Source organism: Parus major, chromosome 10, assembly GCF_001522545.3.
Source record: "Parus major isolate Abel chromosome 10, Parus_major1.1, whole genome shotgun sequence".
NCBI classification, from domain to species: Eukaryota; Metazoa; Chordata; class Aves; order Passeriformes; family Paridae; genus Parus; species Parus major.
The window spans coordinates 2,542,404-2,570,094 of NC_031779.1; the positions used below are offsets into that span (position 1 = coordinate 2,542,404).

General features: G+C 41.3%; 1 protein-coding gene and 1 long non-coding RNA gene across 7 annotated transcripts in view; one reads left to right on the forward strand and one right to left on the reverse strand.

Moving 5' to 3' along the window:
• Positions 1 to 20,411, reverse strand: part of LOC107209401 — a 47,846-nt gene extending 27,435 nt beyond the window's left edge. For both annotated transcript variants that reach the window (XR_004498861.1, XR_001523593.2), the window contains exon 1: positions 20,080 to 20,411. This is a non-coding gene — a long non-coding RNA (uncharacterized LOC107209401). The remainder of the gene's footprint in view (positions 1 to 20,079) is intronic.
• The window catches only part of PEAK1 (pseudopodium enriched atypical kinase 1), a 109,680-nt gene that overhangs the window by 70,100 nt on the left and 11,889 nt on the right, over positions 1 to 27,691 (forward strand). For 4 of the 5 annotated variants that reach the window (XM_015639099.1, XM_015639103.1, XM_033516900.1 and 1 more), the window contains 4 exons: positions 3,789 to 7,049; positions 13,286 to 13,402; positions 15,238 to 15,434; positions 22,615 to 23,363. In XM_015639099.1, the coding sequence (XP_015494585.1) occupies positions 3,898 to 7,049; positions 13,286 to 13,402; positions 15,238 to 15,434; positions 22,615 to 23,363 (4,215 nt within the window). In that variant the 5' untranslated portion in view covers positions 3,789 to 3,897. The remainder of the gene's footprint in view (positions 1 to 3,788; positions 7,050 to 13,285; positions 13,403 to 15,237; positions 15,435 to 22,614; positions 23,364 to 27,691) is intronic. The other variant, XM_015639105.1, reaches the window with a different exon arrangement.

Below are 27,691 nucleotides of genomic sequence, written 5' to 3' on the forward strand. Positions count from 1 at the left end.
CACAGAGACATTTCTGCATTGCTGTGCAAGCTTCCTGACACGAGGGTATCTCAGCTGATCCCTGCTTCATCTTTGCACTGCAACTCCAAATCTGTCATCTACTCCCTCTGACCTGAAAACTGAAATATGCTTTTGCCTTCCTGACTGCTTGATACCAACTCAACAGAGCCAGGCTGAGCCCTCCTGTGCACAGCTGTCTACCTGCTGGAATGAGGAGCATTAGTCTCACATACACAAAGAATGATTTGGCCTTTAAGGCTGATAAATTATCTGTGCTGACTCAATCATTTAGTGAATCAAGTATCACGATCTGCTGTTGGGAGCAGAAGTTGTCTGTCTGTACTTGCTCCTGACACTGACTCACTGGGTGAATTTTAGTTCCTTAACGTCACTGCACTGCAGTGGTTCCCTGTATAAATTGTGAATAGTTCTGTTTATCAACTTACATAAAAGGCTTTGAGATGCAGGGATGAAATGCAGACTGTTGATGTTACGTGTTTCCTATTAGTATTTTCTTTACGAGTCTGATGCTGTTTTCTAACTAACATCTTGTCATTGCCTTGATTTTGCGTAGATTGAGTGTCTTCAAATAAGTTTTGTCATCTGAACTACTCATTTCAGAAGAGCCAGGAGCTCTGCAGGGTTCACATTCCTGTTCCTTAGCAGCTACATGGAGTGCCTGTGGAAGCAGGGAGGTTCGGGAAGAAAAGACACCAGGTCACTTGCAGCTGGAGAGACCTGAGGTGTGACTGCCTGGATCTCTTGTTGCCCTGCTTTGTTTTGGAGATAGTGTAGGAATCCAGCAATGAACAATGTCGGGGGATTTTTTTTTCTTGTATTTGTGTGCATTTTCAGTCCCTTCGATGGCCTCTGCTGCCCCCTGCCAAGCTGCAGTTGCTGGTGACAGCCGTGGGAGCAACAGCCTACTGAAAGATTTCATTTCTCTTATGACTCCTAATCAGTCTCACCATAATTACCACACATAATAGGGAATCTGTACTTGAAAAAGTAATTCTTTTTAAAGGAGAGGAAAGCAGCAGAAAGATTGCTTTTGGTTGTTTAGCAAGGAAGAAACTGACGTTATTTTTTAGAATGCAAATACTTGCTTCAACATATAAAGGTCACTGTGGATTTAATTTGAAATAGCGTAGGAGTGCTTCTGATTTCAAAGCACAAAAGTAGCACAGTGTTGGAATTGTTTTGGTTGTTTTCTTAAGATCCATTTCCTCTGTTTGGAAGGTGGCTGTTTCCTCTGTGGTGCAGCTGCAGGCAGGGCCTGCGACAAGAACTGCTCGTCCTGCTGTGCCCGAGCCAGTTGCAAACACAGCTGAGGCCCGGGGAGTCAGTGGCTCTTCTGTTCCAGACTGTCACGAGTCATCCTGGGGGTCAAGGCTGTGTTCAAAGCAGTTCTATTGGCTGTTAGAGACCAAAGGAGCTGAAATAGCTACACGTGGTTGATATATATTCTGTGTCCAGGTTCCACATCTGCATTTCCACAATCTCCAGGTGTGGGATTGTTAAAGGAAGCTGCTGCAGGCAGCACTGCTGGCACACAGGGGAGAGCGTTCTGGGATAAAGCACAGAGCTGTAGTTGGTACTCCCTCTGGAGAACTGTGGTTCTGCCGAGTTTCCTGTAGTTGCCGTTCTCAGGTTGAGTGTAACCCTACTCTGGCTTAGAGGAAGTGTCAGCATCAATGTGAGAGCCAAGGAGAGTGATCAGTGTGTGGTGACACATCAGGATGCAGCCACAGGCAGGTGGGCACTGCAGAACTTCCTCAGTGCTCCCCTGTTCCTAGCAGGAAATGCTTAGCCTGGAACACCATAAAGCTTTGTGATGGGATTCTAGAGCCAAGTGCAGCCTATACAGTTTCAGAGAAATAAGATCACACAGGTAAATCCTAAAACCCAAACACAAAGACTAACAACCCTTTTGTTTAAATTGGTTGTTCAAAGCTTTTATGTGATGGAGAAATATATATTCCAAGAAAGCATTTAATTTAGATTCCCATTAGTGTAATTTTACTCCTTTTGTTTGTTAAACACATGAAAAGAGGGAGCTAACCAGAGCATAAAATTCTTGTACATGCTCTCTCTCTGGTTTTAGGAGAGCTATTCCTTAATGTAATTTTTCTGCTTACAATATATGGCCTTGCGAAGTGTTGAAGCAACAAATCTTGAAAGAGATCAACATACAAAGGCATTTTACTCTGTATATGTAAAATAAAGTCTAAAAGTTTGGGCAGATCTCAGTCTGGCAGACGTTCTATCTCTTAGGTCATACAGAGAAAGCTTTTGGCAGTGGCTTTTTGGCAAAAAGCTTTGTCTGGAAACATATTTAGTCAGCATATGAAATGTGATAGCCCTGGTAGCACGGCTGTGTCTGCAGGCACTAATAGAGTTAGGCTTCAGCCCCATCTGCTGTTGGATCGGGATCGCTCTGTTGCTTTGCCAGCACAGGACAGCCCTTGCCAAAACACAGAGCAGGACGTGAGGAGACTGACAAAGCCCTCCTGGTGTCAGCTCTCCTGATGATCCTGGTGTTTGCCACGCTGATGAAAGTCAGTGGTGCCCATGGAGAATTCCAGCACAGCCTTTCCCTACTGCTGAGCTCCCACCACGGGCTCTGTGGGGAGCTGCAGCTGTACCTGCAGGGGGGCAGCAGTGCCCTCTCGGTGTACCTGGGTGAGCAGCGAGGGTATTTGCACCCCAAGGCCTGTAAGAATAGAACATTATTCATTTCCAGTGCCTGTCTTTACTGAAGCAGCAGTGGACATAGAGATCCTTTCACCTCCATAAAATGTCTCCGATAATTTCAGTTATGCAACAGTGACGAAGAGAACAGACCTACGGATTTGGCTCAGAAGGCTTAAAATCTTGAGGCATTAATTCATGAAACTCTCAAATCCTGGATACTCTGGTGACTATAAAGCACGGCAGATTCATGTTTGATTTTTACTTAAGGCTGATCGTTTCAGGAAATAAAAAGATTCACTTTGAAAGAGATTTTCAGTTCTTTTTCAGTTGTTATTTCTGGAGGGGTTAGGTAGAAAAGCTACATGTGAAACAAATCAGGGACTGAAAATCCTTAGCTTTGTTTTGAGGATATCAGAATGCTTTATTGCTGCTGTTGTAAGCAGAAGGAGAAAAAACAGTGACTTTCTAGAAAGATTTCCACTCTATTTTTATCTGACTTGCCCAGGACATCAGAACAGCCTATCTGTTCAGCCAAAATATCCCTCCAGTTATCATTTGACTCTGATGAAAAAAGTGCTAAAATGGCAGAGTTTGGGATTGCCTGAACATATTTTCTCACTTAAGCTGAGCTTGTTCACATTCAAAGCTAAAACAAATTATCTCAATTCTATTTAGGAGAGTAAACATACTCTCGCTTTTCTGTCTCATGTTTGAGTAGTTACGGTGAAAGCATAATGTGTGGTAATCTTCAAGTTTATATCCTCTTCCTGCATTTGTTTTATTGGAGAAAATTAAAGGTCAATGGTCCTGAACTAGTCAAGAGAATTACTCGAAATTCTCAGTCATTGCCATTTTCCCCTCTCTCTGCTTTAAGTAACATAGGGCTTTGCTGCCAAAGTTTTAATTCTTTATGTATAAGAAGAATGGTAGTTGCAATTTGGTTTTGCATTTCAGTTTAAACATACAGTTTTATAAATGAAGATGTCAGCAAAAGGCTACTTGCTCCTTCCAATCATTGTCTCTAGTGTGGAAAATATAATGATCAAGCAGATTTTTCCACTTTCTCATCCTCTTTCTGTTTCGTGTTCTTCCAGCATGATCGCTGCTCAAGGAAGTGTCTGTACTATGTGAACAGAGTGGAACCCCGTGGATGAGACTCCTACCATGCACTGAGCAGCACGGCAGACGCAGAGCTCTGGGAAAATGTCTGCTTGCAACACTTTCACTGAGCACGTCTGGAAACCCGGTGAATGTAAGAACTGCTTCAAGCCCAAGAGCTTGCACCAGTTACCCCCAGTGTCGGAAAAAAAGCCCCTCTCGCATGGAAATCTGAAACCCAATGCAAACCAAAGCAACAGCCAGCGTGGGAGGAACAGCGGCAGCTTCCGCCCGCCCGTGGCCAAGAAGCCCACGATAGCTGTGAAACCCACCATGATGGTGGCAGATGGGCTGTGTGGGGAGCTCACCACGCTGGAGCAGTGCGAGAACAAACCCCTGCCTGCGGGGTGGAACCGCAACAAGGCGGTCTTGAACAAAAAAACACTGAACAATAATAACGAGGAGGAGATCGAAGGTTACAGCCATGTTCCTAGGCCTTACGGCAACAGCGAGGGCGTGGGTAAGATACCAAATAACAATAATAACGGACTGACAGAAGTTTTGAAGGAGATTGCGGGTTTGGATACCACACCTCAGCTCACTGGAAATGAAACAAACTCAAGAGAAACCTTCTTGGGAAGGATAAATAATTGTTACAAAAAATCGTTAGAAAGGAAGATCCCCCCGAGCTGCATGGTGGGTGGAATGAAGGATTCACAGAGTAAGCACGTTATTCTGAGTGGAAGCACTGAAGTCATAAGTAATGAAGGTGGACGTTTCTGTTATCCAGAGTTCTCTAGTGGAGATGAGAGTGAGGATGACACGTTTTTTGGCAGCATGCAGGAAGAGCACGAGAGCTGGGATGAAAGTGATGAAGAGTTGTTAGCAATGGAAATCCGCATGAGGGGCCAACCTCGCTTTGCTAATTTCAGAGCTAACACCCTGTCTCCTGTTCCGTTCTGTGTTGACAAAAAATGGAATACCGTGCCCCTTCGGAACAAGTCTCTCCAGCGGATCTGTGCAGTGGATTATGACGACAGTTATGATGAAATTTTAAATGGTTATGGGGAAGAGACTGTGATTCTTTATGGGCAGGAGAGCATGCAAAGCATGGTATCTTCTGATTCTACATCTCCCGATTCTTCTTTGACAGAAGAGTCTCGTTCTGGGACAGCCAGCAGTTCTTCCCAGAAGCTCTGTAATGGAGGGTTATCTCCTAGCACTCCTCAGGACCTCAAAGTGATTGAACCAGAATATGAAAGTCTTTGTGACAATCAACAAGTGAAGGATGTGCCAAAAGCACCCAGAAATGCTCTGAAAAGTCTGGAAACTCATAAGGCAGTGCTTGCGCTTCGCCTGGAGGAGAAGGATGGCAAAATTGCTGTGCAGACTGAAACCCAGGAGAAAAAAAGTTCTTCAGATGTTGCTGGTCAAGCCGTAACTATTAATTTGGTGCCTGTGGAGGAGCAAGCTAAACCTTACAGGGTGGTGAATATGGAACAGCCAGTGTGCAAGCCATACACCGTAGTGGATGTATCAGCTGCCATGACCAGTGAATGTAAAGAGAATCAGCCTGAAACCTCAGAAACCAAAAAGGCATCATCTAGCCCAAGCTCACCAGTAACCCCAGGCACACCTATTGTATCTTCTGCAGCATCACCTGTATGCGTACGCTCTGATCTGAAAAAATCCAGCGCAATCAGATACCAGGAAGTGTGGACTTCTAGCACCAGCCCAAGACAGAAGATACCTAAGGTAGAACTGATTGGAAACAGCTCAGGACCTTCCGTTCCTCCCAGGAAGACAAGCCACAAGTCAGCTCCTACTTCACCTACAGCTACGAACATTTCTTCAAAAACTATCCCAGTTAAGTCTCCTAATTTGTCTGAGATAAAATTCAACAGTTACAACAATGCTGGCATGCCACCTTTTCCTATTATCATTCATGATGAGCCCACTTACGCTAAGAGTTCCAAAAATGCTATTAAAGTTCCTATTGTAATCAATCCAAATGCATATGATAACCTGGCAATCTATAAAAGTTTTCTAGGGACCAGTGGGGAGCTGTCCATCAAAGATAAAACTACAAGTGTGATAAGCCATACCTATGAAGAAATAGAAACTGAAAGTAAAGAGACCGAAGCCATAGGCAGCAAACCCACTGAGTTGCCCCAAGCGAAGGGGGTGGCCAATAGCTCTGAGTGCAGACTGGGCTCTGTGGCTCAAAAGGTCCAGGAGTTCAACAGCTGCCTCAGTAAAAGCCAGATATCCCCACAGAGAAGTCACAGTGCTGACCACAGCTCCCCATCTAGAGTTCAAAAGGCAATGCAAGAGCCTGCAGCAAAACCAGACGTGACCCCGGATGGTTCTGTTAGCAGCAGCAGCGGCAGAGAGAACGCAAGCACAGTGCTCTCACAGATTGTGGCTTCCATCCAGCCTCCGCAGTCTCCTCCAGAAACACCTCAGTCTGCTCCCAAGTCCTGCAGTGTAGAAGAGCTGTATTCCTTACCCCCTGAGGGAGATGCTACTAAAAACACCCTGGTACGACCCAAATCTCTGTTTACATCACAGCCTGAAGTGGAGTCCTCCAAGACCGAAAGCACTGCCATTAAAATGCAGAAAGATCCGCTTTCACATCCAGCTGCCACTCCCTCTCCAAAGCCAGCCCGAGCCACTCCGAGTGCCACGAGTCCCCAGGCAGAGCAGGCACCGCCATTCCCCCCTCCACGCTCCACCTCCTCTCCCTACCATGCCAGTAACTTGCTGCAAAGGCATTTCAGCAACTGGGCCAAACCCAACAGCCCCACCAGGTCGACAGAGGCCGAGTCCATCCTGCACTCAGAGGGGCGGCGTCCCGACGCGAAACCCAAACGCTGGATATCGTTCAAGAGCTTCTTCCGCCGCAGGAAAGCTGACGATGAGGAAGAGAGAGAAAAAGACAGGGAGAAAGGGAAATTGGTGGGTCTGGATGGAACTGTTATACACATGCTGCCCCCTCCTCCAGTGCAGCGACACCACTGGTTCAGCGAGGCCAAGTCGGACTCCAGCGAGAAGCCGTCGATCGTTTTCATGTACAGGTGTGACCCGGCACAAGCGGAGCCGAGGGCTGAGCTCCCACACCAGGGCGGGGTGGAGTCTGCCATCACAGAGGCACTGGCGAAAGACAAGGTAGAAATGCAGGAAAAGCCTCCAGAGAGCTCAGGACAGAACATAACAAGCCATTCCTCACCACCTCAGGCTCCCAAGAAAATCTCCAGGTACCACTCAGCTGTTTTAGTCACTTACTTAGTTGTGAACTGTTCTGTATATGCTGCTGAAAAGGGAGTGACTAAGGAGTTTTATTACATTAATGCAGTTTTTTCAAAATACATTTATTTTAGGTAATGAGGAATGTATTTTAAAATCTTTCTGTTACATTAGATACCAGAAAAGATGTAAAATATTTACTAGAAGGCGTACCTAATATTTAGAGTTTGTCTTGCAGGCTCACTAATATGTCACAATAGCCACGTTCCATTGAATCAGATCCATTTTCTTGAATTTCTACTTTTAAGAAAGTATTTCTGTGTTATGGGAAACTTCAGAATTTGTCAGCAGAAATAGAAGGCAACTACTGAGAAGTACAATAGGAATTAAAAGATCTGTGGCTCACAGAAGGTGCTATGCTAACTTTACCTCACGTGCCCAAGAATTCCAGCAGATGCTAATTAACTGCAACATCACTGCAGCACTCCCAAAATAAACCTTGTAAAAAAGGAGTAACAGAATTAGGGTACCTGCAGAGTACTCTCAGTCTTGCAAGGCCTTTAGCAGTGACTGTTCTTTGTCCCCTGACAATATTGGTTCCAGTAGGAGCTGATCCCATCAGTTGCAGTCAGTCATGTGGGCAGAGTAAAATTCCCTGAGTGCTGGACCAACATGGATCCAACAGCTGTGGATGTGTTCGAATTTATCTTCCAATGTTATTGCACAAACCAATTCCAAAGTAGCCTCGAATTATTTATTTCATTATAGCAACAACCTAATGGGAGGAAATCAAAAATTTTGTGACATGTGAGCCCCAGGAAATGTATCATGGCAGTGTGTTTTGGTTTTCTTTCTCCATATTCTGGACAAGAAAACTGCTATGGTTTCTAGCTAAAATCAGTTTTAACTTAATAGAAATCTCTGTGTGAGCATAGTTAGAGCTTACCATAAACTGACTGCCATTCATCCTAAAGTAAAATAACTTGGTTTTCTTTCTCCATTGTCTATAGAAGAAAAGTGCTAGAATAACCCTTGAAGCAGTGAGGTCTCTGGATTTACCCTAAATGAATTGGTGAGAAGTAGCTACCTTTAGAGGGCAAGTTAAAGTATTGCAGGAGTTTGTGCTTTCAACCCCCTTTGCTGAACCTGTCTTTTTCCCCTGTCTCTGAGCGAAGCTGGAGAAAGTGAGGTTGATTTTGGTTATGGTGCCATCAGGAGATTGCAGGGCAGAGATCCAAGTGAGAGGGAACTTTGCAGTCACTGTTCAGCTACATCAGGGGATGGGGCAGGAAGGAGCAGCTGCTGCTCTGGCTGGTGAGAGGGCAGGAACAGCCTTGTCAGGCATTCTTGCACTGCCCTGGAGATGGTGCTGGTGGAACGTGTCCTGTTCTTGCACTGCGGCTGGGATTCCTTCTGCCCTTCCTTTTGAAGGCAGTGGGTCACTGATCTCTCACTCACTCACTCACTGTAAAAAGCATTGTTTACCCTTTAGTTTTCTTCAGCTCACAATGATGGTGGTTAAAACCATACCTCAGAATTTTCCCCAGTGAAAAGTGGAATTTTCCAAATGTTAGAATTGGAATTTCTTCTTTCTGACAGTATTGTTCCCTGGTTTCTACAAATTTCAAAGAATATACACTGAGGTGCTGAGTTGTGGGAGCACTGGGCAGTGGGTAGCTTTATGCTTAATTTCTTATATTCCTGGTTCCTTGAGTTATTTAGGGTTTTTTGATACTTTTTAATGTTGTCAATGAGACCATGTAAAACCTTACATGCCACAAAATTTAAGGTTTTTATTGTTCTTTGAGGAGTTTGGCTCTTGTTCTTAATATCCTGGTGGGTGAGAATAGGATTTCTAAATGCCATTTTTGCACAAGCAGGAGGCATAACTGATGAGAGGCTACACTTGTTTTATGTTAACCCTCCAAGTATTAGTACAAGGTTAGCTGTAATTCAGGCTGAAATATGTGCATTAAAAAAATGTACAGAATGTTCAGTTCAGCCTGCAGAAGCTGAGAGGAGAATGGATGACCTGAAGATAGCAATCAGTGAACAGGACACTTCCCTATGCCAAAACCAGCAAGCTCTCTGAAAAAACAAACTGATGACCTGGAAAATAAGATAAGCTTTAAAAATGTCCGATTACTGGGGGGTCTTGAAACCAAATTAAATTAAGATACAGTATTTCCTTACTTTGCAATGGATTACAAAGTTGCTAAAGATTGATAACACAGCCACAAAAGGGCTGAAGGTATTTCAAGTTATCACTAGAAAGGTCAGTTTTCCCTTTGAGCAGCACTTGCAAAAATAATCAGTTTTTCAGAAAACTGAAAATTCTCTCTCTGTTATACAAAGGAACTTGGTTTTGCTTTCTGAGTGTGATTGTTTCTGTTTAATGGCAGGATGCACATACACTGGTTCAAAATGAGCTAGCAAATAATGATGTTACATTTATCAAAAATTTGTAGATAGATAAATTTTTGCTAAAAATCAACAGTCATGTCAGTTTTATCGTTAGTTAGAATGAGAACACCTTTAGTTCATGAAGCAGCAGTTGTTCTCATGTGCAAAACCTACAACTGACCAAAAGATAACATGATATTTCTGGCCTGAGTCACTGTAATTGATGAAGGTGATACAGCACAGCGTGCAATCCACTCATCACAAGCTGAATAAAAAGATCCTTCAAAGGCTTAGTTATCTTATGGATCAGACTGTTCCTATTGGAATATCACAAGATAAAGGCTTCTCCTCTCCTTCATTGAGACATCACTGCTCATACCCAGCAGCAACTTGTTAGATGGAGACATTTCCTAAAAGCAAAGTGCAACAGAGTCCTGCTGTTTCCTTGGCTTTCTTCATAAAGCACATCAGAGCTGAACTAATTGATCTGGGCACAGCCATCTCCATTTCAGTTACAGGTTAAACTCAAGAGTTTCCTCTCACAGCTGCAAGTCAGACATAACTTTCCTTTATGGGATCTTTTGGCCAGTCGTGGGTGAAGTGAATATAAAACTCTGTTTTTCCTGAAATACTTCCTTTAGGTAGTGAGGTCTGTATATTGATTTTGTTCTGGTTCAGATAAGGAAGAATTTCTTCACAGCTAAATTTGTGACCACCAATCTAATTCCTAAGATTGTGTTAATTTTTGCAAAGGGATTTGAGCTCATAACTGATAGATTTGAGCTCTGTATAGAAGAATATGAGTGTTGTGATGGATCACTCAATAGAAACAATGGGAATCACTGTTCTTCAAAAATGTAGTCATACATTAAGATTAGGATTCCATCCAGAGACAGGCAGGAATAACCACCACTGCCACATTCCACTTCTGCATTGTTACTGATCCAGTCCTGCAGATTCCACAGCTGCTTCAGAAACTGCTTGGGAAGATAACAAAATCTGTGAGATCACAGTAGGCTCTGTTTAAAACACAGTCCTCCCCAGTTTCGAGAGCTTCTGGTGTAACTCTTAGGGTAAGGTTCTCACATGAACCCAGAACCTTTTAGGTACAGCTTGAGTAAATTGATGAGAATTTAAAGATGTTATAGATGAAAAGAAATTCCTTGCTTGAGCAAGTCTACTGAAATGAGAGAAATTCTCCCTGAAAATTTGAGGTGAATCAGCTCTTCCTTCTTGTCAAAAACATGTTAGGGCTTTACTTATCTAGGTATGAGCAAGCTTTATCTACCTTACTCAGCAGTGCTTAGCAGTGCCTTTAAAAGTATTAACTAGATATCTTTTAACATTTCATCAATTAAAAAGCTGTGAGATTTTTCTCTAGAACATTCTTCAATTCTAACAGAATTGGAAATTCTGTGTGTGCATTAAGCAATAAGTTCAGTAACGCTTTATGTGAGAACTTGTAAACACCAAGGACTGTTAAAGATCCAAGTAGAAGGGACATTACCATGTCCCTTTATTTACCATTATAAATTTAGATTAAGAAATGGTAAGTCACATATTATTATTCTTAACTCCTCTAATACAGTCTGTCAAATGGAAAGACTGAGAACCTAAAATGAATAAAGAAAAATACCTTCTTTATAATGCACAGTTAATCTGTGAAACTCATTGCCATTAAGTTTCAGTGACACTAAAGAGCTTAGCAGGATGTCTTTACTGGATTATCAAGTGTACTCCCTTTATCCGTGCAAACATCGCATTATACAAGATCTAAACAAAAAAAAAATCTCAAGCTTCAGGACTAAGCCAGCTTCTCATAATCAGAATTAGGAATGAACTTAATGGCTTAGCTGTTTCAGGTTGTCATTTGAGAAGTTTGTTTCACTTTCTCTTCAGTGACAATTTGTGTGGCCAGGAGGGACTGAACTGCAGGAGCCACTGGAATGTTTTCTGTATCCATAGTGCCCTCTGACTGAAACCTGGGCACTGGTTGTCTCTGCTCAGTGTTTTGCAGGAATAAAATGGTCAGTGTTGTGAGCAGAGAGAAGTTCCTGGGTAAGGTGGCCTCTGACCTCCCTCAAGCCATTAACCTCTGCATTTTTCCTCAAGCGTTATTCAGTCAGTTCAGGCTTTATATTGGCTTTATTAGCTTAAGAGTGCAGGGCCTGAGGGCATCTCAAAGTGCTCCCTTTGAAACTAATATAGCTACAAATTACACACATGGTTTTTTGTGTGTGTAAAATGAAGTCTTCTTCCTTGTCATCTCCAACTGTACAGCTGCCATTGATTGCTGCTGTGTTGACGTCCACACAGGGAGGAGATCAGAGTCTGTGCTGGCTCCAAGGCCACATCAGCTTTTCTCTGTTTCTGTCACTAATTCCTGCCACTGGGATTTATGTGCTGTCTTGTACAGAACCGTGTTCCCTCACCTTGACCTCTGGATCTGACCCTAATTCAGGAATACGCTCTCACAATCACTTCTTATAAGCATTCCACTTTATCTCCCTCATATTCATTGCCGTTTATTAATCACTCTAATTGAGCAGGCATGCTCTGAATAGAGGAGAACACAGGTCACACAAGAGCTGATTCCTCACCAAAATTAACACACTAATAAACAGGCAGCTTTCTGGATCCTGCTGTTCCCAAAAAACCGAGGCAACTTAGACCACATCATCTTCTGGCTATCCTCCAAAAACTGTGGAGGAGTAGAGCCTGAATGAAAGACTTACAGGCATTTGTCCCTGCAGAAAAGTAACGCTTTTAAAACAGTTTTGAGCCTGTGCACACGTGAATGACCAGTATTTGAATTCAGTGGGGTGTTGTCTGAAGGACAGACATTTTTATGGCAAGTTTTTTTTGCTTCACATAATCTCATCTCTTTGGGAAAACAAACACGTTCTCTGCATGCAGAGGGCTGCTTCCTCCACTGACTGAATAGTTGTTTAGCTTCAGCCACTTGTGCCCAAGGAGCAGAGTTCTCTAAGATAATTCATTTTTATGAAGTTTGTTTTTGAAATAAAAAAGGGAAGAGAAAAAGACTTGGGCAGAGGAGGCTGTGCCCACTATGGTAGATGCTAAATATGTGCTCTTATGCAAGGCATCAAAGAATCCATCCTGGCAAAATATCTATAAATATCCCAAATAAGGAGATAGCTTTTAGTATGACTTGCTACCGACAAGCAGATAGAAAGTTATACGAAATCAGGCTTTAATGGTTCTGATCTGAGAGAACTGCCCGTTTATCAGCTGCTCCTCTTTCCTTGAAAAAACAGTCATTTTAACTGTTTAGTTCACAAAGCAGCTGAGGATTTGGTTCTTGGAGCTCCCTGAGTGAGGATGGTTCTCACTTTTATTCCTCCTGTGTCGTGCCAGCACCACTGGCAGGGGGGTTGACATTTGCACTGTGTACATAAGCTTGATCTCTCTGTCCTCAGCGTTAAGATACTGGGAAGCATTTCCCCACGGATTTCATGACCTGACCTCTAATTGCTGTGGTTTAAAATGTATTCTTTTGAGGCACTGAATACAGATTTGAGATACTCTCTTAACAATAGCTTAGTGTTACTTCCTAAAACTCCTCTTTGAGAGTTGAACGTGCTTTTCCCGGAGCAGTAGCCATGAGTAAGGCCATAGCCATCATTCCAGAGCAGTGATGCAGCAGCCGTGCCCTGGATCCCTGCAGGGAGGCAGTGCAGGAGTTAAGAAGGCAGGGCTGGATGTGCCTGGCTTCCCGGGGCCTTGGCAGGGCCCAGCCCCCGAAGGTAAACACTAAGGTGCAGTAGGTGTATCACTCTGTGCAGAGTTCAGCCCTCTTGCTCACAGCTTGCACAACTTGTAGCACACCAGAACACTGTGGAATCAATGGCTCGCCAGAGTTTCAAGACATGATTAAAAGACTCAAGAAGGCCCTGAAAGAATTTCCTTTAATGGGGAATTGTGTGAGTGAGTACAGTGGGTGAGTTGGTATTTTTTTCTTTCTTCCTTTCTAGCTGTTGGTTTACTTTGGCAAAATGCTTCTGAGCTTAGGTTTAATGTATGTGCTTGCATGTGTCTGGTTTGGAGAATGAGTATGTTCTTACTTCACCAAGTGATACTAAAAAGTTACTTTGAGATGTGATAATTCCTGGTTTGTGGCAATGACAGAAATAGTGAAGCTATTAGAACCTATTTCTTCTTAAAGAAAACATTCCTGTTGAGTAATGCAGGTATGTATAATATTTACAGTAGCTACAAGTCTTTAGTTAAATTATGCTGAGAGCCTTGTTACTGCTTTAATTTTATGTCTGCTTTATTCTGAAATTACCAAGGTTAACTCTTAATGTGGATATATTTATGGCACATGGAATGTTCTTCACGCCATTCCTATGCATGGTACTAAAATTGAACAAAAAATGTTGATTAAAGATTACATCTTTTTGAACTTACACCATTTTTTCTCTTTTACTAACAAGTTCTAATGAGTTTGGTTTGTGTGAGCCTGCAGTTAAAATTCATGACTCTGAGCAGAAACAGCATGTGCACACTGAACCATCCTGGGTCTTGTCATGCAGAGCATTGGCATGTTTGAATCTTTGTACTTGGGGATTGCTACAAGATTGTTTCCCAGGACTTGCAGGATTTTGGCTTTGCCATAGACATATACCTATCATTTATGTTAACTCTTTGTGGAAGTTTGAAATCCTTATCACAAAAAAAATAAGTATCTCTACAGATACATGATGATTTTGTGCTGATCATTTTTTGATGGAATTGTGTTACTCCTGTCCTTAACAAAAGTCACAAGTAGTTCAAATTCTTACTGTTTTATTTGATCAGGCTGTAGTAATGAGAGCTAGAGAGCAGCACAATATGCTCTTGAGATTTGGCCTGTAATGAGTATTTGTTTCTGCAAGTGAGAGAACATAAAGGCATGGAAATATTTTTGCTCTGACATGTTTTTGTGGCATATTATTGATAATTGCTGCTATATTTTCAATATGATTGTGGGGTTTTATTAAATCTTGACATCTTTTCATGCATATAATGCATAATTTTTAAATTATACTGCAATAAATATATCCATGGAAACCAACTGAATGCACAATTTTCAGAGTTCTGTGCTATAAGTCATCACAGTTTGATTAAAACTTCATAACTAAGAGCAGGCACAGAGGAATGTCTTCAGTGCCTTTTGCAGTTGGCCTAATGCAGATGGATTTTAGTGGTGGAAAATTTTATATGGGAAAGAGATTATTGGCCTAAATGAAGTCTGTTTCCCAGAGTGTCCATTTTCAAAATCCTATCAGTATATGAAAATGTATCATTGAAGTTTTATGCATTTATCAGGACTTAATCCCCCTTGCTATATTTGTTTGAAGCACAATTGTTTGCACTGGTAAAAAGCACTTTAAACTCTGCTGCTGTCCTGAGTCCCACACACTTTATCCAGAATCATGCCTGTATATTTATGAATATGGATGTTGATGGTAGTAAACCTGTAAAACATTTTATTGTACTTTTTATATCAAAGGCATGAACTACTATTATATTATATATATATTATTATAATCATGATAATAGTAACTAACGTGTTACTATTTCAGTCACAAGTTACTACTTCAGTCACAAGTTGTTTCTTCTCATTAAAGAAAATAAAAACTGTAGATAATTGTTCTTAGAAAAGGAGACAGACCTTACTTCTTTCCCAGTTCATTCCCCTTCCTGAAGATACTCAGTGCCTGACCTGGCATTGTGCCAGCAGGATCCAGTGCCCAGTTTGGGTGTGCAGTGACGTTGTTGTGTTTGTTTCAGTCAAGTGCACGATGAGCCGACCCTGGAGGAGTTGTCCCCTCGTGTCCCCAGAGCCGTGTTTGTGAAGCAGGACAATGGGGGCAGCGCCTCCATCATCCCTGTCTCATCTGCCCATGGGCCACCGGGGGAGGAGGAGAAAGAAGAAGTTCCAAATTCTCCTGATTTGGGTACCTGCAGTGCTACGTACAGCAATTTAGGTGAGTGGACTCTCCCAGAAAAACACAAGGATTGGATCAGATTTTTGATACCTTTCCAGGGTGTGAGGAGCCTTTTCTTCTGAACAGCTCGATACATCTTCATAAGGGTAGCTTTTAATGCCTGTTTAATATTGATTTACAGAAAATAGAGATTGTAGTCTCATTCAGATATCATAACCAAGAAAGTGAAGATTCAGCAAACTCAAAAGTTCCTTTTCCTGTAATCTAAAACAGTTCTTAATTGCCCTTAGTGAAAAACATCTCAAATGATTTTTAAAATAAACATTGTTTTATCTCTTTGGAGGACTTTTTGTCAAAGAGGTTTAAAATACAGAGCAAGCTACCTTATTTCTTTAGAAGGATTAAGTGAAATTCAATATTTTTTTAAACTTTAGCAAGAGATAGGGCTTTACATTTTAGAGCATCAATAACTGCTAAAATATTTGTACCCATCTTCTGTTGGCTTAAACTGTTCTTATCCTAGTCAGAGAGTTTTTTTGCTCCTTCCCAATGAGATATGAATGTCCTACTCAAAGCTTACTGAATTCCTGGTTCATTTAAGAGATCCATGGATGCAGGGCTTCTCTGGAAGATCAGGGAGCAAGATAAAGCAGCATCTCCCAATGCACAGTAGGGATATTATCAGCCTAATTTTCTAAAGCATTTTGATTTGCAGTACTGTGAATTCAGGGATACCTACAGCCAGGTTTTCTAGAACAACAAAATCTCTCATTTATTTACATTCCAGGATATCCGAATGCATTTTTTTTTAAACATCCCAATCCTGTAAACTCAGCAATTTATTAAACATTTGACTAAGAGTAAACTGTAATGGCTTACAACTACAGGGGGTTTGGCATGTCCACACAGGTTTCAGGGATCAAGGGCTAAACTTTAAACCCTCAGGTGCATACATTCCTTAGACATTCAGTGAAAGTGTTGCATTTTTTTTTGCTTAAATGCGAATTAGTGGCAAGCTTATTAGTGCATTCTGCTATTAAAACATTAATTAGGTGTTGTTTATAAAGCATAAGGAGGAAAAATATCCTGTCCAAGTGTGATGCTAACATCTACCAAGTTGTTTTCCTCTAAGGAGGAAAACTAAAATCTGTATCTTTATGGTGAATTACTCAGAGATCTCATGAATTACTTTCAATTTAGCGAGATATATATCTGTATATATTTGCTGTATTTAGAAGACAGGGACATTGCAGACAGAATCCAAGCAGTTAAGGTCTAGCTACATCAGAACTACTTGTACCATGTTTATCCCATGCAGCAAAATGCCATCAAACACTGGAACAGCTTGCCCACAGAAGTTATGGAATCTCTGTCTGTGGAGATATTCACAGCCTAGCTGGAGATGATCTGGACAGCCTGCTCCAGCTGACCATGCCTGACTGTCCCAAGAGATCCCTTCCATCAGTCCTGGCCTGTACTAGTGCTGTACCTAAGTTGGAATGTTCCTTTTTAAAACCATAAAAAAGTCAACCCCTTGCAGTTTATTCAAAATCTTCTCATCAGTTGACTTGGAGCTTTGCTGTCTCCAAAGTAACCTTTTGGTGTGAAAGAGTTAAGTTAGCTCTGGGGCTTGCCTGCCTCTGGCTGGGAGAGCTGCCTGTTGGTAGGAGCAATGCTTCCCTAAATGGCACTGAGCTCCCTGGCTGCCCTTCAAAGGCTTTCTGCTTTATTCAAGCAACCTCACTTTCTAATTCAGATGGCAACAGAGAGATTTCTAGGTAGGGAGAGAGAATAATTCCTGCTTGTTTTCACATCTTGCATCACCTAGGCAGCAAAATCTTATCTTTTGTAGGATTAACAAATACTGGTATATGAAACTGGAAGAAAGGATAATATGAGAAGTTACATCACATTTGACTCTTGCCTCAGCTGCAATTAGAGCTACATGCTGCAGTTTGTAGTTTGTAAAATACATCACACAAACACCTCAGTTTGCAGCATAATGCATGAAGTTCACTTTTTAAACTAATCTGATACATATTCTGTGTTTTTTATTAAAAAGCAGATAATATGTCTCTACTTTGATAAATGTCTAATCTTCAGTTCTGACACGTCACATGAAATGTCATGAACAGAAATAATTGCAAGCCTTGGTAAATTTTCATCTGCAGTCAGGTAGTAGTTTATATCAGGTACTGCCCTCAACTAAATTTGGTTTGGCCTTCCAAGAGACAAGCCTTACAAAACAGAGGATTGTCCTCCAGAAATCAGGTACAACCTAAAAGAATTTGGGCTTTTATGAGATCCCACTATGATCATAGGATAAGGTGTGGCTGTAGAAATAGGAGGAAACTTGAGTAGGAGGAGAGAGGTTCTTGACTGCTATGGTCACAGTCAGGCTTTGGCGCCCACAGTTTAAGGAGAATGTTTTAAAAATTGCACAGGCTCTAAAGAAAAGCTTGGCAAATGCCTGCTATTGTGGCAAGCACTTCATAGGGACCAATTCAGAATCTGAATCCATTCAGCTTATCAAAGTAAGAGTCTGGGTTGATCATGGTGTGGATGCTTATGTGGTGAACAGAACTGTGATGAGGGAGACCTCAACTATTTAACAAAATCCAGAGGCTGCCACTTGAATCAAGATGAAGAAACAAATGTTCAAATGTGTAAGGGAGGATGTTTCTTTTGTAAGGGGTTCTTTTATTGTTACAGAAGTTAATTCAGGTAAGCCCTGTAACCGATGATAAGGAAGACAAAGCCTTTCCTTTACAAATCTTTAAATTGTTCTGTCTTTGTCTGAATTTGTTGGGGAAATTGACTTGATTGAATTTGCATGGCTGTAAGTAGATTAAGGTATTCTCAATATACTCAGCATAGTATTTCTGCCATTGAAAAAAGAATAGGTTCATTCATTATCAGCAGTTTTTCTCTTTACACCTAAAGAAGTGGGGAAAAAAGGAGAATTTCTAGGCTTTGTGATTGCTGACATTGGAAAGAAGTCCCAGTCACAGCATCTGCCATAGGGCATTGCTTCAGTCAGTCAGCTGGACCAGGCAGAAAACAGTGCTTTAGCCAGGTTGTAAATAAGATAATGAGATCATTGTTGATGAAAACTGACACTTCAGTGATAGACAGTGATTATAGCAGCAGTGTGGTGCATTTTGTATAATACATAATTAGTACAGGTAATGTCTAACATGGTGTAATGGAGGGTGGGCAGCAAGACCTGACAAGTCACCAAGCAAACAAATTAAGGCTCCTCTTACCTGCATCTCACAAGAGACCTGTGCCCAGTCTCAAATGATTGCTGAGACACTGGAGCTGCAACACCAATGTTACTTAACAAATGTTAGCTTTCCTTTCTCTAACATATATCATCGTTCTGGTAAGATTTTTATCTATTAAATTAACAATAAATATGTACACAATACAGGGTTTAATGCAAATCTGTACATAAGACAGTTTTATAGAATAGTGGTACACATGGACAGCATTTATTGGAATTTGGGCTGTGAGGCATACTGGTAGCTTTTGCTTGGTAGGAAGGTACTTGATGCATTTGTGGGTTTTTTCATGGTTTGGCTATTTTTATCAGTCAAGATAAGTGTTTATTAAGGAGTGATGTCAGATTTGATAGTTTCAGCAGCTAACATAAATAGGCTGCAATGCAAAGTCTGATGATAAATCAGTTACCCAGAAAAATTAAATTTAAATGCCTTTCTCAGAGGTCTTCCAGAGTTTCAGAACTCTGCATGACATCTGGAGACTTAAGCAGTGTTATTTAAATAGTGTAGTGAGATTCTACATTAGAAGATATTATTGAACTGAAGAATTATTAAAAGCTCTCTAGAAATCTGCTGTGTATAAAGAGTTACTTTTTTTTTTCTGTCACTCAGAGCAGTCTGGAATCCACTTCAAAGGTCTCTTAAAGTGGTAGCCCAATATTGTCCCTGTTCTTCCTTTTCATTTTGCCTCCCCAGAGTGTGGCTCAGGCTGAACTTGCAATATTGGAGAGTCTGTGCAGTCGGTAAGGAAATGATGAGTTTAAGTATGCAAGGGGAGAAGGAAAGGATAGGCAAGAAAAATAAGTTAATGCTCTGCTAGTATTTCTTATGCAAAAGGACATCCTTGTGCCTTTGACAGGGACAACATTTAAGACAACCTTTTTCTTGCTAGGTAATGAATTTATAAAAATTGGACCATGTAGTTTGCTGCCATGCTTGGGGAAAGCTGAGCTGGAAAGACTGGTTCAATGGCTAGGGAAGAAATGTACACTGTTAGAACTCAGCATAGAAACAGTGCAGACATGAAACTTTTCAAGTGGATAATACAGATTGTTAGATTTCAATATGGAAAACTTGTTCTTGTGGGAAGAAACTACACTGTAACATAGCATGTTATACAAACTCATTTTTCTGAGAGTACTCGAAACAGTAACTACGGAATGATTTGTACATTCAGTTCTCTGGAACCTGCCACCCCCTCCAGACATCTGAAAAAACAACTTCTGGTTATGAAAACCTTCTCCAATTCTGTTTGGATGTCACAGTGCCAATAGCTATGCAAAAGCAACACTGGTTGCAGTCTCAACACTCTCCTCTGTGTGAATGGCTTTTGGAGGACGGAGCCATTAAAGCAGAGAGAAAATAAGAGAATCAAGCAGTACCACTGTTATAAATCTTACCTTTCCTGGAGAGGGCTTCTGCTGCTGCTGCTTAGGATGTGAATCTTGCTCCAATTTGTTTCCTTGTTTCCCTCTAACACCTGTGCATCCCTGGGTTAACAAGCCCCACAAGCAAGGCACATTAGCAAACTGCCTCCTGAACAGTGTCTCTGTCAAACCCCAGCAGTCAGGCTGTCTCAGCAGAGTGGGGAACAGGGTGAGGAGGAGAAAACAGGCAAGTGATCTTTAGCACAGAGTATTGCTGGGGGGAAGTGCATAGGTCACAGATTTTGTAAGAGTGAGCAATTGTGGAAGAGGCCACATGTTTGCTTGAGTAAAATAATTTGATACAAAGTAGAAATGAACTTGTCTCAGGATTAAGCAAAAGGTGTCTGGATGTGTGTCTGGCATGCAGACATCAATTCTGCTTTTGACTTGGAATCATACCACACTTCACTCTGCAAAAGGAACTTCGTGACAGAGTTCCTGTAGTGCCCAGCTGGCACCAGAATTTAATGCTGCAGCACAGCAAACACTTGCTGTAATACAAAGGAGCAGTAGGGTCCACTGAGCCCCCCAAGAGTTACAGTTTTTTCAAACCTTAACAATGATTTGCCTGTCTTCCCTGAATATCAGGTATGTACAAAACTGACAGAATTTCCTGTTCAAAACTTTGTTTTTTAAACATTGGAATAGCCAGGCTTATCGTTAAATCCATAAGGCTCTTCTGAGGGTTTCTGGAGCTTAAACAGAAGATAGGGACAGAACTTTCATTTGGCATGTTGTCTCCTTGGAATGATAGAAAAGAGAACAATTGTTAAGAAAGCAGGGTGTAAGGCTGTTTTGTTCGTGGATACATATAAAAATATGATCCTATCTAATCTTCTGAAATTAGGAGGTGTATTTCAGCATTCTAAGCCACCATTGCAGCGTGTGGTACATCCTGGCCATGTAGATTTTGGGCTCTGTAGTCTTCATAAAAACTGTAACAACATATCTTAACATTGCAAAGGAAGCTAATATTTCTTTTTGCAAACTCCAACATCATTTATTGTTAATTATTAATTATGGATTGAAGTGATGTAATTCAGACCTGAATCTTAGCTCCCCCTAGTCTGGTTCACCATTCCAGTTTAGTTCTCTCTAAGGAGAGGACTAAAGGAATCCTTACAAGGATTTGGTGGGCTTAGCAGTGTTAGGTTAACAGCTGGACTCTGACCTTAGAGGTCTTTTCAGCCTAAATGATTTTATGATTCAGCACATTATAAATAGTCAAATAGTTATAGTGCCTGTTCCCTTACTGAAAAAGATGCTCCACTGCAATTATTCAGAGTATCCATTTCAGGTCTGCTGTTTTCAGCTGTCAGAGTTCCTACCTTACCATAATAGTCAGTGAACCTCCCAGGAGAAGTAGAAAGCTTATAAAATAATTTCTGTGAAAATAGCAGTTGATTGGAAAGATCTCATGTTGATATGAGTAACAACAGTTTAATTGTCCCAGAGTAGCAAGCTGGTCATGTGTATTGTGTGTTTATTAGTTTTTATTCTCCATTATATTATTGTCATTTATTTATTCTGCATTTCCGAGGACTGTGGCACTTATGAAACATAATTGCCCTTGATAAAAGCCATCCAAAACACATGACAGGAAGTTTATCTTCCCTGGATTCACACATTGTCTGAAACCAGAAATTCCAAGCTTGTGTGTACAAAATTTGCCATTTGGAATCTCTTGAGTGAAGCCAGGTCTGGCTAGCTCTGAATATAATATTGCCAACAAAGGTACCCATGGCAAGTAAAGAAGGGAAATGCATTAGAGAAGTTAGTCAGGGGGAGGACATGAGAGTTTTAATTGCAGGATAGAAACTACTTCTGTCAAAACGTGATCCTACTCTTGATGGAAATACACTTGTCAACTTGAGTGAAAGCTGGCTTAACTTCCTTGATTTCACTGTGTGAATCTGCTGGGGCAATCCCAACTGCCTGATGTGATCAGCAGAGGATCTAAAACTGTGTTCTTTGTGCCTGGCAGTTTCTGGGTTCCATTCTGAAATAGGATTTCAGCCTGTCTAGCGCATTTCCCAATTGTTTTATGGACTGTTATCCACCCTTAGTTTTAGCACATTTGAATAGAAAGTAAGGAATAATGTTACAGTCAGCTGACTGCAGAAGAAACTAAAGGACACTGGGTGTAATTGCTGAAATTGGACTTGGCCAAAGTGTCAAATTGATGTTTGGTTTTTGCTTGCAGATCTTGTCATTGATCTGCTGGATGTAAAATGGCAGCACTGCTATCACTGAAGCTGATTTCAGTATGTATGCCAAGGTCAAATCAAACTGGCTGGATGTAATTAGATACTTATAATATTGATTTGGTAATTTACTTTCTAATTAGTTCATCTTTTCATATATGTATCTAGGGTTTTTGAGATGTTGGGGGGGTGGGTCCTAGTCAGGGTTTTGGGGGGTTTTCCCTTAAACTTATTTGCGGAGTGCAAACAGGAGCAGCACATATGAAGTACTTTAATCTTCTCTTACTATTATCTTATTCCACAGGGCAGTCCAGAGCAGCCATGATCCCTCCAAAACAGCCGAGGCAACCCAAGGGAGCTCTGGATGATGCCATTGCCTTTGGAGGACTGGCAGAACAGGAGACAGTGAACAACTTGCAGCCAACACCACCTCCTCTGCCAAAGAAAACAATTTTGAGAGCTAACACAGAGCCAACTCCCCGAGATCTCCAGAAACAGGCTCTGGAGAACAACCTGTGCATAATGGCCAATCCCACCTATGACATTGACACCAACTGGGAAGCGAGCAGCGCCTGCTCCTCAGTCAGCCTGGAGCTCAAGGTCCTGGACAACGAGTCGGGAGATTCCTTGGACAGGCCGACAGAGAAACTGAGGGCAACCACCTCAGCAACCAACAGTGTTTCCAGCCTAACCACTATCAGTATTAAGGACCGGTGTTCCAACAGCATGGAGTCCCTGACGGGGAGACGCCTCTCACAGGCCAAGCAGGGCCGAGGTGTCCAGAAGCCACAGAGACAAGCACTTTATCGAGGCATCGAAAACAGAGAGGAGGTGGTGGGGAAGATCCGGAGCCTGCACGCCGATTCGCTGAAGAAGCTGGCACTGAAATGTGAGGACTTGTTCATGGCTGGGCAGAAGGACCAGCTGCGCTTCGGGGTGGACAGCTGGTCGGATTTCCGGCTCACCAGTGACAAGCCGTGCTGCGAGGCGGGCGATGCCGTTTACTACCCCGCGTCTTATGCAAAAGATCCCCTCAACAATTATGCAGTCAAGGTAAGAAGGGCTTGAGAAATGGCAACCCAAGGAATTGATGGCAAAATGTGACAACAGCCATACTCTGCCACACCCAGCAGTGATAGGGCCTACTGCTGGCAGATGGATGAGAAGTAGGATTCCCAAGATATGGGCTCTTCCTTCTCTCCAGACCCATCTGTGGCATTGGTATCTGCTGTTTAATTGCATATGTTTTTATTGCAGTTCCTGAGACTGAAAGGAAGAAATCAACACACCTTAGTCTTTACTTTGTCATTGCTTAATGACATTTTGAAGGAAGAGCTGTATTATTTTAATGTGTGTCGGCAGGTTTTTGGAAACTCAGAGTAACAAAATCCTTTGATTCACCTGCATGAAGAAGAAATTAAATAATCATTCCTAGTTAGGAAAGTTTCCCTAAAAAATGGAAAAGTTATTCTCCATTTTCAGAGCCATGTAATTTTAAATGGAATTTCTAGGGTAATAAACCTTTCTGTTCCCATACAAGGTCTTAGATTTTCACCAGTGCTCATTACCAGCCTTTCAAAAGCTCTGCCTAGCCATCAGTGTTTACCTTATAAATTCTTCAGCTAACTCATTTAAAGAAATAAGATTTACTAGATTTACTGCTAATAGATGAGTGCCTGGCTGGCAGCTATCTCACCAGATATTGTTATTTCATGGACTTTTATATAGGTAGTTCTTTCTGAGTGCTCTATCTCTGCATTTCTCAGGGCTTATCTGGTGGGAAGATAGTGAGGACAGCTGAGACTCATAGCACTGTCAGGCTTCCTGTGTGACCTTGAGTAAATCACTGAACTTCTGATTCCTCCTTGTTGAAACTGAGATAAAACATTTATTGCCTGACACAGATGTGTGAGGCCTGAGCTGTTATTCCTTATATTTGACATTCTCACAAGGGTGGTACTTTACAGGAACAAAATGTTGTTACTACTCCTGCATGACTCTTTACAAGTAAAATATAAAAAACTGAAAAGTAAGATTGGTGTAGCTAATATGTTTTTCTGAGACCTGAAAAGGTGTCTTTTTAATGCAGATATCTGGGTCTAACCATTTATATTGCATCAGTTATTAAGGACTTCTTATTGGAAAAGATGTGAAATTAAATATAGATGTCTAGGAGCTGCCACATCCAGTGGTACAGAGCGGCCAAGGAAGAACCAAACCATGAGCGTATCTGGCAATCAGCTGTGGTTCAGAATCAGGATCAGGCATTGCTCATTGCTGGCTTGGAGAGTTTTGCTTTAATACAATGATGCAAAATGATTGCTTTTAGGGCACAAAGTGGTATTTTTCTATATAGGTGCGTTTGAGCTATCACTAATGTGATATCTCTTTGCACAGACGTGCCTTTAAAATATTCCCTGACAGGCAAGTCCTGTATCATTGTCCTGTTATCTCCTGTCCTCCAAAATACATTTCCCATCTAGAAAGCCAGAGAGAATAAAGAACAGCAGTGCAACGTGGTCAAATAGGTGCTGAATTTTATTTTTCATAATTCAGGTGTCTTAAAAAGAGTTCTCTGACTGACAGGGTTTATTGCATTGTAATAGATGCTAGTGAAGTATCCACAAACTATCATTGAGCTGGAGGTCACCAGGAGCTGCTGTGCTGTTACAATGAGAGGAAAAGGTCCTCTTTAAAATACACCCCTGGCACTTAATGTGATAGAGGAAGGTGTTGGCCCCAAGTTGATCTTTGACTTAAAAGCCATCGGTCCAAGATCAGATTTGTCCAAAAGCTCATAACCACAGATTGCTGCTTCACTACAGAGATTTGGGGAATTTAGCTTTAAAAATATTCATGTTTTTACTACCAGGGGTGTTTTTTGTGTGAGCCAAATTACATAGTAATCTACCTTTAACAAATAACTTATGTCTTCCTGCCACTTTAAATCCCTCAACCCCAAAACAGGGTGGAAAAAGCAGTGAGATGAAAATTACTGGTGTGCCAATTGAACCCAAAACAGTCTTCCTGTTATTTTGGATCAAGTCTTAGAAATACACTTTGAAAGTGGATATGGAGGCACATTGCTGGATGGTATAAATTAATGTAGCTCTTTTGAGTGTTGCAGAACTACACAAGGAACACTGGCTAACAATTCAGACAATTCTTAAGCTTTATGATTTTAATATTAGATCTGACAAACCATGTCATAATGAGATTTTTCTAAATTATTATTCTCTTTGTGGGAAATTAGAAATTCACCCCCAAACAATGCTAATAGTCTTGAGATATAAAATTGGCATTTTAGTATTCTATCTTCAAAAATAGAATTACAACAGTATTGACCAGCTTTGACCATTTAACTACTGCTGAATTAATTTTAGAACAATGAATGATTTGTAGGGGTGAATGTACCAGTTCGCTTTTAAATTCTGGTGGTTTCATCAGTAAAAGATGCTCTGATATGTTGAGCACAACTTGTTCTCTTGCAGTGGATATAAGAGGAAACATTCATAGGAGTGTGTTGTTTCACAGCACTTTATTATGCTTTTTGCTTCAACTCTCACCTAATCTGCTAGTAAACACCCAGTGTAAAAATAGCTGCAGGAAGCCATGTGGAAATTATTTTGACTGAAACGTTAGAAATATAACCAGTACATAAGTCATGATCAGAAAAGTACCTTTTCAAATGGAAAAATATAGAAACTTTTCAAGAAAGTTTCCATAAAATTTCAAATTCTGAGGGGTTTTTCTTTCACCTAAGTGCAGTACCACCTTCTAAGTCGTTGGTAGATCTGGGGCAATATGGATAAGCATTCCCTTGAAACCACAGTCTTATCAGTAATTCCAAATATGTGGTGTGAAGGTTACACCAAAGTAAAAGCAGCCTAGAGCACCAGCTCTTTGGACACATCAGATTGCATGAGTTCTGTTCTTAGTGTCCTGAACAAACTGAATAAAGCACCAATGTGGCAGGGACGTCTTTTATGAAAAACTAAATTAATAAATAAGATTACTCAGAAGGAATAACAGACAATATAACTACTGTGTCAGTGACATCAACTACTTCCACTTTCAGTATTAAACTCTCAAAGCAGACACTGTTCAGTATCACAGGCTGACTCACAGAAGCCATGATTCAGAGTCCACACAGAACAACAGCCATAAAACCCAGCCGGCTCTGGCCACAGGCATGTGTGGCAGGGCTGGTCAGGTGGGCTAACAGGAATTGCAAAGGTGCAAACAGCTCAGAAGGAGCAGTTCAAATATATTTCATTGATTGCTGCAGGGCAGAAGTTCTCCTAGCAGTAAAACTGTAGAATTCCTGGTTAGGTTTGTGTCAACAGGTATAAAACAGAGGAACAGAAGTAAGCAGCTGGTCTGAACTTAGCTGGCAGTTTCATATTGCAGCTAACAATTATTTTCTAGTCATGTTTAGTTTGTCACAGTGTGATAAGGTGGTTTTATTTGGTAATTCAGTTTCCTGGTGGAGCTTCCTGTCAGAAGCATTGTCCCAGAATTTTGTGCTTCAGATCCAGACAAAGCAATGCACATTTCAACTTCCAGCCCATTCCCAGTTCAGTCACAGCAGAACAGAATTCTGTGTTTTGGCACATTGTTAAAAAGTCAAAGCTGTATTCCAAGGCCAGATCAAGAAAATGAGGTCAATCAGAGATCAAACTGGCCTCCTTGGAAAACAAGGTTGTGCCAAGAACAAGCTATCAATTTGGGATTAGCAAGCTTTCATTCTGCACAGAATTTCATTTCCAGTTGTCCCTCTATGCAATACAACAAAGTATGCACAGATGCACAGATGGTACAGTCTTTGTGATCTGTGTTTCTCATTTTCAGTGCTTGCAAATTCATTTCCCACAATATTCATCGTGCTTTAAGTTCACTGATGCCATGTAAAATGCACAGGACAGAGTGGAAATGAGATTCCCTGCTGGGAAAGTGAGAGTCAGCTTATGGCACAGTAGGGTACGGGACTCATAAAGGAAAACAAAAAGCTAATGCAAAACATTTTGTAGAAGCTCTGAAACATTCTTGGGCTGGGAGCACTGAGGAAAATTGAGATGGCAGGTTATAAAGAAACCTGTCCTGTCCTTATAACTGTGACAGACGTTTAGTTCATGTGGCTGCATTAAAGAAAAGATACATTATGGCAGTGCATTCCAGTGGAAAGGAAGATGGATACTTTGCATTCTTTCCTACTCTACTCTCCTTTTTCCTCATTGCTTTCTTGCATCATATGGAAGAGTTTTTCACCAACATTGCTTCATCTTTTAAACAAGCAGCTCTTTATCAGCTCATGAAATAAGATTGGCCAAGCCCTTATCAACACCTTCCTTTCAGCTGTTATCACATACTATATCTTCATA